Here is a 20,313-nt window from a genome sequence, read left to right on the forward strand (position 1 = left end):
CAGTCTCCCCAACACTCCATTACACCACCCAAGGTGATTAAGGAGATGGAGTGACCTTCTGAAGTCTAAAAGGTTCTTTACAAATTCCTGATTTTGTGAATTGTGAGAATCATGGAGAAGTGAAAACAGTACATCAATCTGACCACTCTGAGAACATGGCATTAGTGCACACATCCTCACTGATGATGCAGCTTGTCCAAAGCATTTTCCATACCCTGATGGTGACTGAAGACATGAAAAACATAGCAGGGAAAGATCAGAGTTTAGGGAACAGGGGGTCTCAAGTGGACTCACATGCAGCTGTTCAAGGTCAGGAGGGGGTGGTGGGAAGTCCGGCTCCTGTGGCTGGAAGGCCTCTCTAACTTTAGCCACGGCACCAAGAATCCTGTAGCCGGAATCCATAAAACCTTTCTGAAGAGCTGAGAGAGAGAGAGAGAGAGAGGGACCATTTGAAATTGAGAATTTATGTAGGCTATGCATTTACTTCAACCCAAAATAATGTTGCTGGGCCTTTTTTTTTAATACTATGTGAACACAAATATTGGGACATCTGCTCATCCATAGTTTCTTCTGAAATCAAGGGAAATGAAAAACAAACAAACAAAAAACATCTAAAATTATTGCAGTTGGTGCAATACTAATAGGTTCATGTTTGTTTTTGTGCTTTAATCTGTTTTATCTGTCCAATTCAATTGACAGTAATTCTCTACTGAGATAATACAAGCTCTGTGTGTGCTTTTGCACACGTGTGTCAGCAATTATTAAGAAGGAGTGTCCATTTAGTGTTGTATAATGGAGTCAGAAATCCTTCACACAACCAGCATTTAGCATCCTTTGTTTTTGAAGGTCCTTTTAGTTAACATGTCTTGCTACACCTAGATGATGATGACCAACAAGACCAACTAATTGTGTGACTACAGCAAAAACTACAAGGGTTTCACCTGGGTCCTGTATGTTGGCGGCAACGGCCTTGGCTCCCATCACCATTGGCGATATCGTGCTGCTGAGCTCGTCGGACGCAGCCTTCACCATCTCGCAGAACTTGGGGTCCTCAGAGTTCTCCACCTCACGCTTTGCCACCAGCAGGATGCGATTTGCCCGTCGGGCAATACTGGTTGCCCCGGCAACCAGCATCTGAGGCTGGTGATTGGCCATGGCCATCTGGCACTTGTCCAGGTCATTCTTAATGGCCTCCTCTGATGCGTCCAACAGGGACTTGGTGTCTATCGCCTCGTCCACCAGAGCTGAGAGAGAGAGTAATAAAGAGTTAGCATGGTGACATTATATAAAAACTTAAAGAATCTTTAATAGTAGCAAAAGACAGCAGAAAAAAGTATGAAAAAAAGTATGAAACGGAACAGTTTGAGAATGACGACACGTGTATACGTTGTGAGGTGTTATCATGTGAACACTGGCCAGTGTGCCCATGGCATGATATGAGTTATGGGAGTTGGAGTGTTGTCTAATAGTGAGTGCAGATGGATGGGACATTACATTTGCTATATTGTTCAGGGTTTTATCTGTCCTCGATTTACAGGGTTATGTGTGTACCAGGAATACACAAAAGAAGGCGTTACCGGCCACAGTGGACAGTGCAGTGGGTGGTAAGGATCGAACAATATCGAATCCTATCGAATGTGGATAGAATTGTCCATGTGTACACATTCACATTTAGCTTTCATTGGACATGGCAAAAGTCATGGGACACAATACTAGTTCCTGTGCCCGGCATGTCAGTCAGTGTAGAGATTTAGTCTTTCAAATTCTATAATCAGATGGGTTATGCCTACACAAACTAGTGAAATTATAGATTATAGGTCTAATTTTGGCCTAATTTGGTGAACTGAATGTTGAACTGACTTCAATTAAAAGTGATGATTTGTTTCTTCTCCTGTAAAGTTGCCTTTTTGGAGGTAAAAGAACAGTTACACGCAAAACTAGTGGGAAAGGTGTGAAAGAACAGCACTGTGTGAAACAAAGTTCAATGAATATTTTAATACATGACCTCAGGAAGAATAGCTGCTATCATTATAGGAGCTAATGGGGATCCAAATAAAATAAGCAAATCAACATGAACGTACTGGTCATCTTCTCCACATTGTCGATCCACTGGTTCTTCATGGTCTCAAAGTGCTCGTGAGCTGCCTGGTTCCCCGGATTCTTTAGCATGATTCGAGCAGCTGATACAACCTGCAGAGAATTTAATGACATTTAATCACATTCTGATTAATTTTGTTATTATGAGCATATTGTGGATATCATCAGTGCTTAAGTAACACTGAACAACATATATTAGTGAATCAGTGCCTAATGAACATTGCTCAACTGCACACTTTATTACAGAGAGTGTAATTATTCCTGTTTAACTGGATGAAGTACAGAACATACATAAAAAACTGTACTCAGCACAGGGTATATTCAGGGTATAGAGTATTTCTGTCACTGCTGATTTATTTTATTCTGCATAACAATATATTATGGCTTGATCCATGTCAGAGCCAATCAGCTCCTAGGATTTCCTGCTTGAGGTGGAATTACAGATGCAGCACACTAGCCAGAATTTAATTCTAAAAGAAAGTTTTTAATCACTACATAAAAAACACAAATTATCATATTAAACACATGCATATAATTAGAATTAGATTTATAAAATGTTAAAATTGATCAGTTAGTTAATCACCTGTCACACCATCTAACACAGTATTTATTTTATTTTCTGTTTTACCTTTTGGCCTTCTAATTGTATTTATTTCATTATTTTTCTAATTTTATTCCCTGTTTTACTTTTGGCCTTAATATTATTCATATATATTTTTATTTGTGTTGTTATTTTTGTGTTAATTGTTCCTCTTAATTTGATTGCTTTTATTCTGAATTATTTTTTTTTTATTATTTTGCCATTCAATTTTTATTTTCTTGTTTATTTTACCTGGTTTTTATTTTTGTAAATATTTGTAAATATTTTTTTAGTCCATTTACATTGTAAATGCTTGGCTGCATTGAGAATGATAGTTCCCATCAATGTATTCCCAAGTGAAAATAAAGGATGATTGATTGATTGGCTGATTGACTGACTACTGTAAATCTGTCCACCAAAAGCTTTAGATGGGTTATTTCTTACTTAACCAACAGAACATTTAAAAAAAAAATGTAGAATACAATGCACACAAAAACACACACACATACAAACACATACACAAACACACACGCAAAAACACACACACACACAGCTGTGTACCTGCGGTGTTAGGTCTCTGGCAGATTTGACGGCTGCATGGATTCCCTCTACTGTGCTGCGATTGGCTGTTCCAACAGCGGCTGCTTTCTCTGCTGTTGCCCCCAAACGGTTGGCATGATTCTCAAAGTTCGCTGCTCGTTCCTCAAACACCTAAACACAAACACACACACACAAATACATAAATAACCTCCTAGAAAGTATAAAAACGACAGTATTTCTGTAATAGATAATGTTATGGATCTCTTCTGTTTCTGGATTATTTTAACAGATTAAAAAAAATGCATGTAAAGAGTCGAGGGATTTGTGCTAAATCCTGTTTTGTATGTGTTTTTGTTGTGTATGTTGTACCTCCTCTCTGTTGGGAGTGCTGAGGGGAGCGGTGGCGGCCACAGCGAGCAGTTTGATGGGAGTGGTGGTGTCACTGAAAATGTCAGAGACTTCCTGTGTCATGGCCTCCTGCATTTTACCCTTCAGATCCTGAAATAAACATAAATACACACACACACTTATATTTTGAATATGAGTAGGGCTTTTATTCTTAAAAGCAGAGCCCAACAAACTGATACAGAGATTACTGCAGGTCAAATATGTAATGATGTTTATTTATTTAATCTCTATGCACTTAAAAAACTTGGAAGTTAAATGAAGTGTTTTAAATCATATAATAATTTCCATGATTAGCTTGGTGTTATATTTGTAGTCACAGTTTAGAATATTAAACAATACAGATCAAAAAGTTCAATGCAGCTGACGACAGAGACAGATGTGCAGCTTTTGAGAGAGATCACACATTCCTGTGACCTACAGGATTAAGTTATAGAGGGAAATCACCAGCAGCACAAACACAGACCAGCAGGGGGAGCTCCTGCCTGTGTGTAAGGTTTGAAAGCATGAGTAAAAGTGCTGCATCATATGACGCTTTCAAAACTTTAGTCTAAAGACTGGCTCATACCTATTACCCTGCATTCACACTGGAAAGCGACAAAGCGACAGGCGACCATTCATTTCCTATGGCAGGGCGCGATTTGTCGCCGCGACACGCGAGAGGCGACAAAGCGACAGAGCGACAAGCGACACGGAGATGAATTTTTCTCAACTCTATGCAAATGAGTTATGACGCGGTGAAGCGACATTCTAACCCAATTGGCTCCTAGCTTTTCTTTGGACCAATCACAAACAAGGCGGTTCGACGTCCTCTGAATTTCTAGTTTCTTTCCCGGTTCTTTCTGTTGAACGGGGTGGACCCACATCAGTCTGTGGGAACGGCTGCGTTTCCAGCGCAGTTAAATCACAGAAACGCACAAGAGTCCAGCAAGTTTGGGAGTTATAGCTGGAGAATAAAGTGGCCAAGTGATTCCTTTTTTGTGCCTTTTTTCTTGTCGGAGGCTGGACCATGATAAACGCGGGCGTTGAGCTTGACACGCCCACAAGCGACAAACGCTGGGCGACACAAGCGACTCGTCGCGTTCCAGTGTGAACGCAGGGTTACAGATGCAGTTCTGCCATTTGGCACACTGCCAAAGTGACGTAACGGCAGTAAATGGCCAGATGTGGAGGCTGTACCACTTAAAAAGTAAAAAAAATAAAGCTAGCCTTTTTCTCTTATGCATCTTGATCATTAATTGGCCAAATAAGAGAAATTAATACTAAAAAAAAAATGTGTTAAAAACTTTCAGTGACTTTAAAGTATGCAGTTTTCTGGAATGGTGGTACAAGAGGTATTACAAGAGGACTGTCCAATGCTGTGGTGTGCACACCCAATCACATATGCAGTAGAAATGACCCAGCCTTAAGTGTGTTTGTGTCTGTGTCTCTTACTTTGAGAGCTTCCTGTAGCTGCTGTGCGAGGGCTCGGGCCTGCGGTGTCTCACTCTCTCCTCGAGCCGCCATTTCAGCCAGCTGTGCCATCATCTGCTCCACCTGTTCACACTTTCCCAACAGCTCCGACCGCTGCGACCCCGGCAACACGTTCGCCAGCCGACGCCCCTCAGCTACCAGACCCCGGATCGCAGCCTGACCTAAACACAGACACAGCCCAGTACATCAGACATAAGGAGTGATATAGAATTATTATTGTTTGTATGGAACTGCTTGGTGCACCCAGACTTACAGAGAATACACAGTTCTTACACCCTGTGCACGATGCTCATTGCTATCTTAGACCTTAAAAAACGGTCTATTTTCACGCCTTACTAATATATCTACGGTGATGGGCATTAGGGGTGTGCGATATGGCCCTAAAATAATATCCCGATATTCCATGGTATTTTCGTGATAATGACATTCTTGACGATATGACAAAACATACACTATACACTGCAAGAAAATAAAAAAAAATCTTTTATTATTACATACAATATAATATTACAAACCCCTAAGAGAGATACTAAAAAAATACAAGAATTGTATCAGATTTGTAACAGAAGTCAATGATCCAGAATGTCATGATACTAAAAATAATGCACTCCAAATATCTCCATATATCCAGGATTAAAGTAAAATAAATGATACTGGACAGATATAATCTATAGTCTCTGGTAGATATATAATGGGAAACAGGATGGGTGATATGGCACAATATTTTAGGGTATAATAATCGTTCACAATATTAAAAAATGTTGACGATATTATTGTGTACGATACAATATGGCACACCCCTAATGGGCATAGTGGTCTGGAAGTGAGGTATGTGCAGGTACATTTTTGGCATATTGCTATCTTGGCAGCGAAAAACACTGGCTGATTATAACCCTGACAACAGTCCAGTCAACCATCAGATGTTCATACCTATCTTAGTTACGCAGGTGCGCCTTTTCCAATTAAACACACACATGGACACGAACAGTGCACAAACCTAACTTTACATCAACAATAAACAGAGTGCAGAATGTGTGTGCACACACTTACCTACTCCTCCGTCGTCCATGGTGGGGTTGTCCATCCAGCGCTGGGCTTGCTCCATTTTTCCCTCCAGGTGGACGGCAGCTTTAGCCGGGCGGCTGTTAGCCACGGCGCGGTTAGTCTTAGACTGCAGGTTCTGTAGAGCTGTAGCAATCTGCTTAGCCAAAGCACGAGCCTCGGGGGTGTCACCTTTACCTCTATACACACACAAAAAAGGTTACTTTATGTGTAGGAGGCTAATGTGGTAGTAATGAAAAAAGTTGTGAAAGTTTACATACAACAATGAGCACTGGAACAACTTAGGTACTGCAGCTAACCTGTAATGGACAGTGATGGGAGTAACGGCGTTGAAATAAAATGCCGTTACTAACGCCTTTACTTTTTTCAGTAAGGAGTAATCTATATAATTACTCGGACTGTAACTATAATGCCGTTACCATTTCCGACACCCCGTTACTGCACGTTACTTTAGCAGCTGAATGAACGTTTTTTTAAAACTTTGTACATACAGACAAAGATGCAAGTGTGCGTGTGAATCACAAGGAACGGAAGGATGGTGGAATGGTCGCTCTAACCCTATAAAAAGGGATAGTGGCAGGGTTTAGGAAGTCGTTTGCCCTGGTTAACCCCTCCTCTTTCCGGTGAACTTGAGCTTCTGGCCGCTGGGCCTGTGGCTTTACCTGTGGTTTGGCGTGGTGAAGTGAGGCACAATTGCAACGATCTGCATGCTCTAATCAATTCAGTGATTGGTGTGGTAGTGTAGTGCCGGGGTCCTTAGCACTTTATTCGGTTTCTGCTGCGCATTTCTGTAGCTTTATCTCTTCCTTTCATCGCCCTTTCACTGTTCCACAGCTGTACTCCAGGTAGGAATATTCTCTTCTTTTGTTTTTTTAATTATAAGATATTTGAAGAATTTGTTGAGGTTAATGAGAGAATTGTTGTATTCTTTTCAGATGTGGACAGGCCAAGTTCCGTTTTAAGGACGTTAAGCTTTCTTTAGCTGCTCCGGTTTCTTTTTTCCTCCTTGGTGAAGCTGTTTGATCCAGCTGTTAAACTGTTATATTAATTCCATTTTAATGGTCATTAGATTGTTGTTGTTTTTTTTAGTGTGGTTTGGTTTGTTTAATTTCATCCCCAGACGCTTTTTTGTTTTTTTCCGGGTTATTTTTTTCAGTATTAGAAGTCTTAGTAATTTTCTTTGGTCATGTGGAGTTTTTCGTTTCTTTTTTTTATTTGTTGAATTATATTTTTGTCAACATTTTGGGTTTATTTTCATTTGTTATTTTTTTAATAATAATATTAATTACATACTTTATTTTCTTTTGTTAATTTGTTTTACGGGGCGAGTAACACAAAAGTAATGCAATAGTTACTTTTACTGGTAACTAGTTACTTTTATAGTGGAGTAACTCCGTTAGTAACTCTTTTTGGAGAAGTAACGAGTAACTATAACTAATTACTTTTTTAAACTAACGTGCCCAACACTGATAATAGACACTAGAGCTGAAACTATAGCTATAAAAATAATGTAACTAACCAGTAGTTTAAGGTCATACCCATCCGTTAGAGCTGGCGCTATGAGACCAAAGTAGCTAACCAGTACTGGAAGCAAATGTACTGCACATCAATTAGCACTGGAGCTAATACACAGCTAAAGGAGCTAACAGTATGGAGAATACTCTACCAGTTAGCTACGTTAGCCTTGTAGCACATGTACATCAATTAGCACTGGAACTATGAGGCTAACGTAGCTAACCAATCAGCACCGACGGATCTCTGTGGGTACTCACGCCTTCCTGAGCTGGCTAAGTTTGCCGGTCATGGCGGAGATCTCTCCCAGACTGCGAAGGATATCGTCTCTCTCCCGTGGGTCCTCACACAGATCAGCAATCTTCCTTGCTTCACCAAGAACCGCCTTCACATGCTCCTCACCCTCAGGACCTGCAGCAGGATCCGCCAGCCATCCCTGTGAACGTACACACACACATACAGTGTGTATACGGCCCTCAATAATAGTTATCCTTCTTGCTCAGTACCATATTATAACACATTACACATAATATTCCCCATCTGCAGGAAGCTGAGAAAATATTTTGTTGTGTGTGAGTGAGCATTATCCTGCTGAAAACTGCCAGCTGGATGCCTTGCCATGAGAGAAAACCCATGTAGGAATAGGGTGTCCTAAACATAATGCTCAACTGTTATTTTACTTCATATCAGTGTTAGTGGTATGCTCAGGGTTTATACACTTTGGAACAAATACATTTTCATGAATTGTTTCAAGACTTTTCCATAGCTTCAAGGCAAATTTACGTGACCACACAATTTTTAAAACAGTGCAGACATGGACAATAAAAGCAAAAATCAGCTAAAACTACAATCAAAATGTATTATAGTAGCTCTAAAATGAATCTGAGACAAATGCCGACATACAATTTTTAATAATAAAATGTGTTTCAGATCCTGAAAACTCCATTGTGTGAGCTTAAATTACTAAATTAACTCTAAACTAACGTATTTGTTTGCTCATAATAGATTTTCTCCATTGATAAACAGAGAAACAAACATTTGTAGACCAAATTTTCATGACTTTTCCAAAACATTTTTATTTTTCTAAAACTTATCCAGGCCTGGAAATTGCCATTTTTAAATTCCATGACTTTTCCAGGGTTTTCATGTCCGTACGAACCCTGTGGGCTGTTGTATGCAATGTCTTCACAAATCATAACACCCCTACAAAAAAAATGTAATTACGGCTGGCTGACAGACAGCCTAGATCTTGGGCAATTCCCTTCACAAAGTCTGTCAACTGTACAAAATGTCTTTGAGTGCTTCGCAGAGTCATGTCTAGCAGTCAACGATCTCTCACCAAGAGGTACACTACCCAAAAATAGTCTCTAAGAGCCATTCTATAGGGCAGTAGTCACTAGAGCACTTTTACGCCCAATTTTATAAATGGTGTTTGCAGTTCTTTACAGTTGATTCTTCAGTTGTGTGTGTTCAGTTACTTTAAATCTATGTCTCAGTCTTAATTACATGCAGATCAAATGGTTTGATGTTTAAATTAGTAAAAAAAAAACACAAAGATCTTATTTTTTTTATATGACTATATGTAAGAGTATACTGTACCTGGGCAGCCTCTGCTCTTTTGGCCAGGGCCTGTTTGGAGTTGGTCATAGCCTCCAGTTTCTTAGCTGCGTTCCCCACTTTCCCTGACAGCATGTCCAAACCCTGAGACACCTGCTGAGCTTTCTGAATGGCCACCGGACTCATACCTGAACCCCTGCAAGTCAAATCCACACAATTATCACATTACACACCAAATACTTCATATAAACACACCAGCCATGGTACGGTTACTTTTAAAAAGTAATCTAATTACTGATTACCCATTTAGAAAGTAATTTTAAAAGTAACTACATTTTAAGTTACTGCCATGACAACATAACAGTTTTGCCAAACCTCTCTTTACTGGAATCCTCACTCCACCTTTGGGACTTGAACTATAAGTGGCCGCTTGCCTTCTATGATAATGACTTATTCTCTTTACACACACCCAAGACACTGTGGATCAATGAATGTTAAATGTTAAAAAAAAATAAAAAAAAAATCATAAATTAAATGTGGTTGGTGTGGCACAGTGGATAACACCACTAACTACCACATTGTGTGGGAGACTCCGGTTCAATTCCCAGCCTGGGTGACTGAGTGCTGCACTACACCAACAAGAGTCCTTGGGCAAGACTCCTAACACTACATTGACCCAACTCTGTAATAGAAATAAGCATGTAAGTCACTCTGGATAAGAGCGTCAGCTAAATACCATAAATGTAAATGTCCCATTCATCTGCTCCAACTCCCATAATTCACATCGCCCTGCCATGAGCACACTGGCCAACGTTCACCCTCACAAGATAACACCTCACAATTTTTACAGGTATGGGTGTTCCCAAATCATCCCCTGAGGTTACCCAAATCATCCCTTGAGGTTACACTGCATGATCAATTTACATACTGCTGTCCCCTGAATGTCAGATGATACTACAGCTTTCTGTACTGATAGTTCTGAAGGTCACAGTCAGAAAACTGCTGACAGCTACAGCTGCTTCTGCAGGCTGCTGGATCTGAGCAGTGTTAAAGGAGTTACAGTGGTCGGCTGAGGCGTGTTAGAGGTAATCTCACACAGCTGCGATCAATCAAGATTTAATCTGCAGGAGGAATCATGTTTCATATTTAATAAAGCAGCCAGACAGGCAGCAGCCTGCGTCTAATCTTAGATATTTTAGCTCTTTTTACTAGGGCTGTCAGTGTTAAAGCGTTAACGCTCGTTGTTAATTTGAAATCAGTAAAGCATTACTATTTTTTTTTTTACGCAATTTAATAAAGGCACCAAGTTTGACCCCTACTTCCGCTGTAATATGCCCCGCCCCCGCCCAGCGCTGTTTTCTGGCTGAATGCTTGAACGGCGTGCTCCGGTTCAGACTTCCAGCTCCGACCCGGTAAGAGAGTTTCTCTCTCTCTCTTTCTCACACTGCCCTGCTCATTTATCATGCATTCTTTATTCCAGCAGCCTACGTCTATTTTATCTCCTCTTGAAGGTACAAGTATATACTGGTATTTTAATTAACACCACTTATATAAATATAATTGAATTTTACACAAATATACCACAGGTCAGTGCAGTGTTTTTTTATCTTCCATGGGACATGGCAAAAGTCATGGGACACAATAAATGTTCCCATCACCCCCACTCTGATTGACTTAATCTAAAACTCCCACTTAAACATGAGAGTTGATTTTCACTCTCAAAGTGTAATTTGAACTCTTTCAGTGTTAAATGGTGTTCAGAGTTGGAGTTATTTGACAGAGTTGAATATTTCAGTGTTAATCCCACTTAACCCAATAAATACTGGCCAACTCCACAGAGATTTAATTAAACTCCGCCCAGTTAAACACGTTATTTGCAAAATGGGTGTGTCCCCCAGATCCTAACTTACCATCAGTGTGAAATATTGCCACCAGGGCTACCTTTCCTTTGGGTATTCTTTTATAATTTTTTGAAATGGTTGTTTGTCTAACCCAATATATTGTAGACTATAAGAGCAAGTTACCATCCTTTGTACAGTTAATTGTGATAGTGTGTTGGTAATGCACTAAGAAATACAATGGAAAATTACACGCTAACCTCTCCTGAATAATAAATAAATAATAAAAAGTCATATCAATTGACTAATCTTCTTTTCATTTATATATTTTTTAAACTCTTTCCAGTGTTAGTGTAACAATTTAGGAAGTTAAAGAAACATAATTGTGAGCTAAAAAGGAACTCTGGCAAGGTGTTAAATGTTTAAATATTTTGAAAGTGTTGATTTAACTTCAAAGAGTGTGGACCTATATAAACCCTGAAAAAGAGTTAAAATCAACTCTGTGGGAGTTAATTTAACACTTGCCTTTTTGCTGTGTAGCAAACCAACACTCTGAACAAGTTAATCTCAATTCCCCACTATGAACGAATGCATCTCAAACCCTTTACTCTGAACAAGTTTTTATCTTATTAATCATTGGTAGGCCAATAAGGTACCAGCTGCAATACTGTTGATGCCCACAAGATGGAGCCGAAAATTTTTTGTCCTAGTAATCCCCAGGCAATATCACTTATTGTATTGACAGGATTGTAAAATGTATCTAAGTGTTCGCTTTTCTGGGTTTTAGATGGTTGTGTTGTGCTGGTTCTGCTGTTCTGTAGTGTGTTACCTGGCGCGCAGGTCCGCCACCTGGTCAGTGATCTGTCCGAGAGCTTTGGCCGTGTCCAGAATCTCTCTCCTCTCTTTACCAGCACACAGCTCGCCCACCTTCCCCGCCTCGTCCAGAATCTGCCGAACCGCCTGCTCACCAGCCTCACCTGCAACACAGGAGCAGTTACACTGTTAAACTGCAACTCACACACCTGGAAATACAGTTTTTTAGTCTCCTCTGTTCAAAGAACTTTTGTTATTGATGTTCTGAGAGTAAAGGTGAGAATAAATCCCTTTGCAGGAGAGTAAACATGACATTTTTATTTTTTATTGCACATTTTACATACAATTTCTGTTAATTTACTGAATTTAAAGAAATACACATTTACACAAAATAGGAAATTGAGGAATAAGGTAGTTTTTAGACTAGACAGGCCATGTATAAAGACGTTTCTATTGCTTTAAGAGACTGAAAAAATTTATATTGATAATTGAATGTGTGTATTGTAGTGTTTTTTTTTTTATTTCTATTTTTTTCCATTTTCTCCCCAATTTACACAGCCAAATACCCAACCAATGCACTAGGACTCCCCCTATCACTAGTAATGCCCCAACACACCAGGAGGATGAAGACTGAAGGCCTCGGCATACTTCATGCGGAGACGACGTTCGCGTGGCTCTAGCGAACAATGTGACGTAATTGCGGAGAAAACGAACAGGCGCGGACGTCGCACAGGGGCTTCGTTCGCCGTGTCGTGCACATGGAAGCTGGGCGAACTCCACGGCCGAAGACACAACGCGACAAAGGCTGTGATTGGTCGTTAAAAAAGAGGCGTGCCAAGAAAACAAACATGGACGATTTTGAAGAAAGGCTGGCTGAGCAGGTACAGCGGTACCCTCACCTTTACGATTCACACGTTTTATAGTATTTCACACGTTGCCATACCGGAGCTTGTGTAGACAGAGCGCGTTGGCTTTCCGGTAACAGCACCACCTGCAGTTGTGGAGCATGCGAGACAGGCAAAGCGAAGCCGCAGAAAGTATGCCAGCTCAAAAGCTTGCGAAAGCGCGCTTGACTTCGTGCAATGCTCACGAAATTCGTTTCGCTGGAAGTATGCCGAGGCCTTAACACATGCCTCCTCTGATACAAGTGAAGTCAACCACTTCTTTTCGAGCTGCTGCTGATACAGCATTGCCAAACAGCATCACAGTGCACTCGGAGGAAAGCGGCTCGGTTCTGATACATCAGCTCACAGACGCCCTGTGCTGTGGACATCACCCTTTAGTTACGTGGGGAGAGAGCGCCACCTACCCACCCGGAGGGAGCAGGGCCAATTGTGCTCCCTCTGAGCGCCGGCAGCTTGATGGCAAAGCTGCATGAGCGGGGGTTTGAACCTGCGACCTCCCGATCATAGTGGCAGCGCTTTAGACTGCTGCATCCCGTGTTTTAGTAAGACAAAATATATATATGTATTATTATTCAAATAAACAATGGCAAACGATACACAGGATAGATAACTTGAAACTTTAAAAATTGGGGGTGGGAGTAATAAAGTAGTAACTTTAGTCAAATTGTGGGATTTCATTAAGAAACATAATCAGCCAAGCTATTAACCAGTGTAATTACTTAGTTTTCCATTATATGATATGGATGATGACCAGCTTTTTAACCCCTTTGGCCACCAAAACCAGCGCCTGTGTGTGTGTGTGTGTGCTTGTGTGTGTACCTGGTGGTGCGTTGGGGTCTCTAAGCCAGTTCTTGGCCTGAGCCATTTTTGAATCGATGAGTGCCAGAGCTCTCTTCATGGTCTCAGTGTCCTACAGAGAGAAATCAGAGTTAGAACATGTGCACACACACACACATACACTCTCTCTCAGACTCCTGTTAAACATGGTGGAGGTAGTGCTGTGGCTGGGCAAACAGCAGCAGATTCAGTTCCCTATAGAATAAATCTTGCTCAGATACATCAAAGCCCAGTGTGGTTATACAGCCAACAAAAGAAGTGCAAACAAGATCACACAGTACTAACAATGTACACTCCCTGGCCACTTTATCAGAAACGTTTCTCACTTATTTACCTCATTTTACCATGCCCACTTTTACGATTTTATTTTCTTTGCCTCTGTGTAAGAATTTCTAGTCATTTCATTTCATATCAAAAAGTGTTCTTTCATTATTGAAAGGCTGTGTCCCAATCCATGTCATCTAAATCCGAGATGGTTGCTGTGGTGTTACTAAGACTCTGTTGTAGTGTTACTAAGATGTTGCTGTGGTGTTACTAAGAGTTTGTTATATTTCCTGTCAATGGTGTTACTATGTGTCGGCTGTGCAATGACATGCATTTGCTTTGATGTTGCTTTTAATTTGTGCTGGATATGTTGTGGTGGCTACGTGGTTGCTGCGGTACCTCAGGTAGATGGTTGGCTGTTACTAATACATTTGTATTACATTAGAAGGGTGAACAAAGAGTTTCACACATTTTATTTTAATCCCAGTTGGTTGCTGTGGTGTTGCCAAGATGTTGCTCTGGCATTACTAAGAGTTTGCTGTAATGTTACTGAGAGTTTGCTATGATGTTACTAAGAGGTCGCAATGGAGTTACTTAGTCACTGTGAATTACAGATTTGCTCATTTGTTTCATAGTTGTTTTTAGGTGGTTGCTAGTGCCATAAAAAGGTCAGTTGTCACACACTATTGTAAAGCATGGCAAAGTGACAGTGTTGTAAAGAACAGACAGAGTGCTGCAGATAAAGACGATAAAGAATAATCAATTATAAAGATAATCATTAGTGGACAGTGGAGATAACAAAGGGCCAGTTGTGTGGGTTCTGTTACTATCCAGTGGCAGTAAACACAAACACACCAGTTAATGATTTACTAGAGGAACTACTGGTGTGTGTGTGTGTGTGGGTGTGGGAGTGTGAGTAAGTGAGTAACATCCGTTGAGCAGTGACAGCAGAGAAATTTGGGAAGTGTGTATAGTGTTTGATGTCAGTCAGACCAGTGTGTGTATATATATATATAGGGCATGTCAGTGTGTGTGATGCCAGTTAAAGTAATGTGTGTGTGTGTGTGTGTGTGTGTGAGATAAAACTGCTTGCTCATGCAATTCATTTCCTTTTTAGGTTAACAAGACGCTCAGCTGTGGTTCCTCACGACTGACACACACACACACACACACACACACACACACACAGAGTCTAAAATCAACTTCTGTAATACTGAAAACACTACAAATAGAACAACAGTTTCTGTTCTAATTCAGACACTTAAAGCTCTGTATACAGACTAATTTAAAAGGTATTTTGTAGGTGATTTATTTATTATATTCTTGGCAATAAGTATTATACTGTTGGAAAACCTGTTAATTTCCTTTTAATTTGAGCCACATTTGTAAGAAACATGCATTTGTGGGATGAGAGAGCAGCAGAGCTGAGTATGTGGGATGCGCCCATGAAAAAATTTGCCAAATCCTTTTTGCCAATGACAAAACAGCCATTTTAATTCTACCATTGACTCGTATGATATTTTATAATCTTCTTGGGATGTCGTCTTCTTGGGACGCCCACTTCACAGCCTGTCTCTGAGAGCTACGGTGGCCCAGAAAGGCACATCACAACAACACTTACAAAGCAAACAAAACGATGACAATGCAACTGCATTAAGAAAACCCAGCTCAGAAACGCTGCATTAAGGAAAAGCAAACTAGAGCTTAGATTGTCTGCCTGAACCCGACCTGACCCGAGTTTTCCCACCACATTCCTCAGGCCGGGTCAGGTAGGGCTCCAGAAAATAGTCTGAGATGTAGGCATCTGTTTTTTAATTATATTTTTATTTTTAAATAAAGCTCTGGTGTGATAATCACAATGTTGCTAAGTAACCAATTATTATTGTTAACGAAAACTAACCAAATAACGAAAACTGAAAGTAACACTAAACTAATTTATTTATAAGCGCTGTTTTCACTCCCGCAGTTGCACAGGGGGGGAGGTGTTGTGCCTATTCTGTCCGTGAAGCAGGAGTCGGATTCAGCAGGGAGTTGGATTCGGCACAAGCGCAGCGGCACCTTGCGGTCCGCGGTGTTAGTTGTAAGCGCTCGCGCTAGCCGCAAAATACGTCAGAAAACACTGAAGGAGCTGCAGAATTATGTATGGGACTAGAATATGAGCAGGAGATACAGTATGTGAGAACCTTTACCTGTGAGAATCTCATACACCAGAACACGCAAATCTCTCTCTCTCTCTGTGTCTCTCTCTCTCTCTCTCTGTGTCTCTCTGTGTGTCTCTCTCTCTCTCTGTGTCTCTCTGTGTGTCTCTCTCTCTCTCTCTCTCTGTGTCTCTCTATCTCTCTGTGTGTCTGTCTCTCTCTCTCTCTCTGTCTCTCTCTCTCTCTCTCTGTGTCTCTCTCTCTCTCTGTGTGTCTCTCTCTCTCTCTCTCTGAGTCTCTCTCTCTCTTGCACGTGAACGCCTCCGCGTTTGACCTGCAGCACTGTGTGTAGCTGTTCTTATAAATCATTTTAATTAAATAATAGTTCTATGCTTCTATGTTACAGTGTTAATTAACAGAATTCTGATCATATTTCGCTCATTCAAACAGCCCGAATACAGCCAGTTTATGGGGCGGGGCGGATCGGGTCAGGCTCAGGCTTATAATTACAGTTTATGGGTCGGGTCGGGCTCGGGCTCATAATGACAGTTTATGGTTCGGGTTGGGTCAGGCTCGGGCAGAACGTGCACGGGCTCGGGCTGGGTCGGGTTGGATTTTTTGGGCCCGATCTAACCTTTAAAGCAAACACATGTGCCACACCAGAAAAACGCTCCCGGCCGCTAGAGGGCACTTTAACCGTAGACGTTGTACCAAAAGCCCACGCCAGAAGCTTGCTCTGCTGTGCTGGCTGAGCCTAGACAGGTAAGCGGAGGACAGAAGTGTGTTCCACCACAGCAAACTCCAAACCAAGCCAAAAAAATCAGATGTTTTGTTCATTATTGTATGAATAATCAGACCGTTAGTTTTCTAGTATGTTGGTGTCTCCCTATTTAAACAGACACTCAGCTGGTCGTGCATGACTGGAAATAACTGTCTTGCTGCATTGCAAAACTGACTTGCCTATAAACTTTTGTTTGTTGCAGGTTGTGGCAGGGTTATGACTGTGATGCTAACAAACAAAGCATCCAGGCTCAGCTAGGAGAGAGGCATGGCTAATTAGAATTTATTTCTGACATGTCTGACATTGGTCTAAACACTCCACTCTTTGGAACAGATTCTCATGCTCAAAACAGCATTGCTTAAAGTGAAGTTTCGGTTTCGTCCACGTCAAAATCTCAGGAGGTAAAAATAAGCTCATGCTGCAGCTGGGCTCACCACAGAGAGTTCTTCTAACATTAAAACAGAGTTAGCATTAGACCAAATATTAATAATGAGCTCTTTTATCTTACTATCCCACTACTGAAGCCCTCCCTCACTGCTGTCCTCAATTTTCTATTCTCTTCACTGACTTTTTTTCCCATAAAATTGCATAAATTCTGAATGCATTCCAGCAAATTTGAACATTTTTAAGTGTAACAAATTGGTGTAAAAATATCAGATCCAGCGTGTTTTTGCTGTCCATACTGCCACACAACATATCTGTTTCACATATTACGAAAAATATCATATTTGGGCCACTTTTATCTGCTGTGGGAACACAGCCATAGTGCTTCTTTACAACTTTACAACTAGTACAATCATCAGATTTGCATTCTGTCAAAAAAGTGCCATTATGATCAGAAGATCGTTGGTTCGAATCCCGTTTATGTAGCTTGCCATCAGTTGCCGGAGCTCAGAGACAGCACAATTGGCTTTACTCTCTCTGGGTGGGGGTAGATGGCGCTCTCTCACCACATCACTTTAAAGGGTGATGTCCATCAGAACAAGGCGTCTGTGAGCTGAGGTATTGGAACAGAGTCGCTGCGCTTTTCATTCGAGCGCTATGGCTACTTGGCAAGAGGTGGTGGCTGACTTTACATGTATCGGAAGATACATATGTGCTAGTCTTAACCCTCCTGGTGTTGGGGCATTTCTAGTGATATGGGATAAACAGTATGACTGCAACATTATATCTAGTACAATATTATAAGTCTGTCTTGAAGCTTTGTTTTCAAGTAATGTACTTATAGAATATGTTCATTAAAATTCATTCAAAATGATATATGTAAGATATAAAAATAAAAAGAGTGACAAAAGCCACCATAAATAGTCCAAATAGTGCTTTAAAAAAAAAAAAAAAGTTAAATAAGAAAAACAAAGATCAGATGGGAAGCTTAGGCGTTTCCCAAGATTGTGAAGTTGGTAGATTGTGGCTGCTAGGGTTTCCCCTTGAAGTTGATAGGGGGTTAACACTGCGTTGCTAGGTTGTTGCTATGTCTTTGCTAAACTATTCTTAGAGGCAGCTACTGTGTTACTTTGCAGGTAATAAGTAAAAAGGTGCAATGCTGTTCCGATGGTGTTGCTGGGGTGTGGCTACACGGTTGCTATGGTGTAGCTAGGTGGATGCTGTAGTGTTGAAAAGTGGTTGCTATGAAGTTACTATGTTATTCTTAGAGGTTGCTAGTGTTAGTGTTATACTACACTGCGACTGTTAAAAGCATTGCAGGGTCATTTCTCCATCTACACTAGTGACTCACAGAGTTCTCCTAAAGCCTGGAGCCTTAAAAGGCAAATTCCAGTCAAACACCACTTTTAAATATTTGCTCTGGTTCTCCATTAGCCAGATGTTGAGAGAACGAGCTGAACCGCTGTACCACATCCAGCAACAACAGCAATGTTTCCTATCAGACCTCATACTGGCCAACAGCCTTATCTAATAATTCCATTATTACTCATTTCTGCATCGCTCTAGCTTTTTTAATATGAAATAATGATGCTAAACACTGACAAAATTACATAATGTAAATATATTAAATAAACACAATTTGAACAATTAAAAAAAAATACTATGTAAAATATACCAATATATAAATAACTAGAAAAGTACATTTCCTGAAGGAAAAGCAGGATGGTTGCCACTATGGTGGCTGCTATGTTGTTTCGAAGTGGTTGCTTAGGTATTCGTAGTGGTTGCTAAAGTGTTGCTGGCTGGTTGCTATGGTATCTATGGTGGTGTCTGAGGTGGTTGCTATTATGTTGCTAAGGTATTAATAGGTGGTTGCTAAGGCACTGCTATGGTATCCAAGGTGGTTGCTATGGTGGGGCTAAGCAATTGCTAAAGTGTTCAGAGGTGGTTGCTATGGTATCTGTGGTGGTTGTTAAAGTGTTGCTAACTGGTTGCTAGGTGGTTGCTAAGGCATTGCTATGGTATCAATAGTGGTTGCTATGGTGTTGCGAGGCAGTTGCGTGGTGGTTGCTAAAGTGTTGCTGGCTTGTTGCTAAGATGTTGCTATAATATCCATGGTGGTTTCTATGGTGTGGCTAAGCAACTATTTAAAACATTTACCAATGTATTTATGTTACTTATTGTTTATAATGTATAAGTTATGTATAATTTGTTGGTGCTGACATGACAGAGTTATTACCTGTATTAGTAATTTCATATTGTATTAATTTCTTTAACAATGCACACACACACACTCTCATGCACTAATACACACACAAACACACACTGCAGCATGCTCTCACCTAAAAAAGGGTGCATGGAATTATTGGGTGATTTGGTGTTTCCATTAAAGTGGCCAGTGAGTGGAAGTACAGGGTGAGATAGTATTTCTAATAAATTGTTTAGAAAGTGGAATCGCAAGGTAGGTGTTTCCAATATAGTGGCTTTTAAACGGAAGCATAGGGTAAGTTGGCGTTGTTAATAAAGTGACCTGTGAGAGGAAGCACAAGAGAGGTGTTTCCAATAAAGTGGCCAGTGAACAGAAGCACAGGCTAAGTTGGCATTTCTAATAAGTGAGTTGGTGTTTCCAATAAAGTGGCCAGTGAGTGGAAATACAGGGTGAGTTAAATTGTTTAGAAAGTGGCAAGCGCAAGGTAGGGGTTTCCAAAAAAGTGGCCAGTGAGTGGAAGCACAGATTAAGTAAATGTTTCTAAAAAAGTGGCCTGTTTATGGAAGTTCAAAAGAATGTGTATCCAATAAAGTGACAAGTAAGTGGAATCACAAGGTAATGAAAATGTTTCTGATAAAGTGGCCAGTGAGAGGAAGCAAGAGGAAAGTGTTTCCAATAAAGTGGTCAGTAAGTGGAATTACAAGGTAGCAGGTTTCTAATAAAGTGACACGTGTGTGGAAGTTTAAAGGAGGTGTTTCCAATAAAGTGGCCAATGAGTGGAAGCACATGGTAAGTCAGTGTTTCTAATAAAGTGGCCTGTTTGTGATAGTTTAAAAAAGATGTTTAGAAATAAAGTGACAAGTAAGTGGAATCACAAGGTAATGAAAATGTTTCTGGTAAAGTGGCCAGTGAGAGGAA

The 20,313-nt window shown here is 40.6% G+C and overlaps 1 protein-coding gene across 1 annotated transcript in view; it reads right to left on the minus strand.

Moving 5' to 3' along the window:
* Nucleotides 1-20,313, minus strand: part of vclb (vinculin b) — a 51,929-nt gene that overhangs the window by 8,614 nt on the left and 23,002 nt on the right. Inside the window, exons 7-17 of the mRNA XM_022666041.2 lie at nt 13,602-13,692; nt 11,894-12,041; nt 9,269-9,422; nt 7,930-8,105; nt 6,146-6,336; nt 5,057-5,256; nt 3,587-3,715; nt 3,239-3,388; nt 2,082-2,190; nt 942-1,244; nt 295-419 (exon numbers count right to left, since the gene is read on the minus strand). Of these exons, the coding sequence (XP_022521762.2) occupies nt 295-419; nt 942-1,244; nt 2,082-2,190; nt 3,239-3,388; nt 3,587-3,715; nt 5,057-5,256; nt 6,146-6,336; nt 7,930-8,105; nt 9,269-9,422; nt 11,894-12,041; nt 13,602-13,692 (1,776 nt within the window). The remainder of the gene's footprint in view (nt 1-294; nt 420-941; nt 1,245-2,081; nt 2,191-3,238; nt 3,389-3,586; nt 3,716-5,056; nt 5,257-6,145; nt 6,337-7,929; nt 8,106-9,268; nt 9,423-11,893; nt 12,042-13,601; nt 13,693-20,313) is intronic.

The sequence above is a fragment of the Astyanax mexicanus genome, chromosome 15 (assembly GCF_023375975.1).
Source record: "Astyanax mexicanus isolate ESR-SI-001 chromosome 15, AstMex3_surface, whole genome shotgun sequence".
Lineage (NCBI taxonomy): Eukaryota > Metazoa > Chordata > Actinopteri > Characiformes > Acestrorhamphidae > Astyanax > Astyanax mexicanus.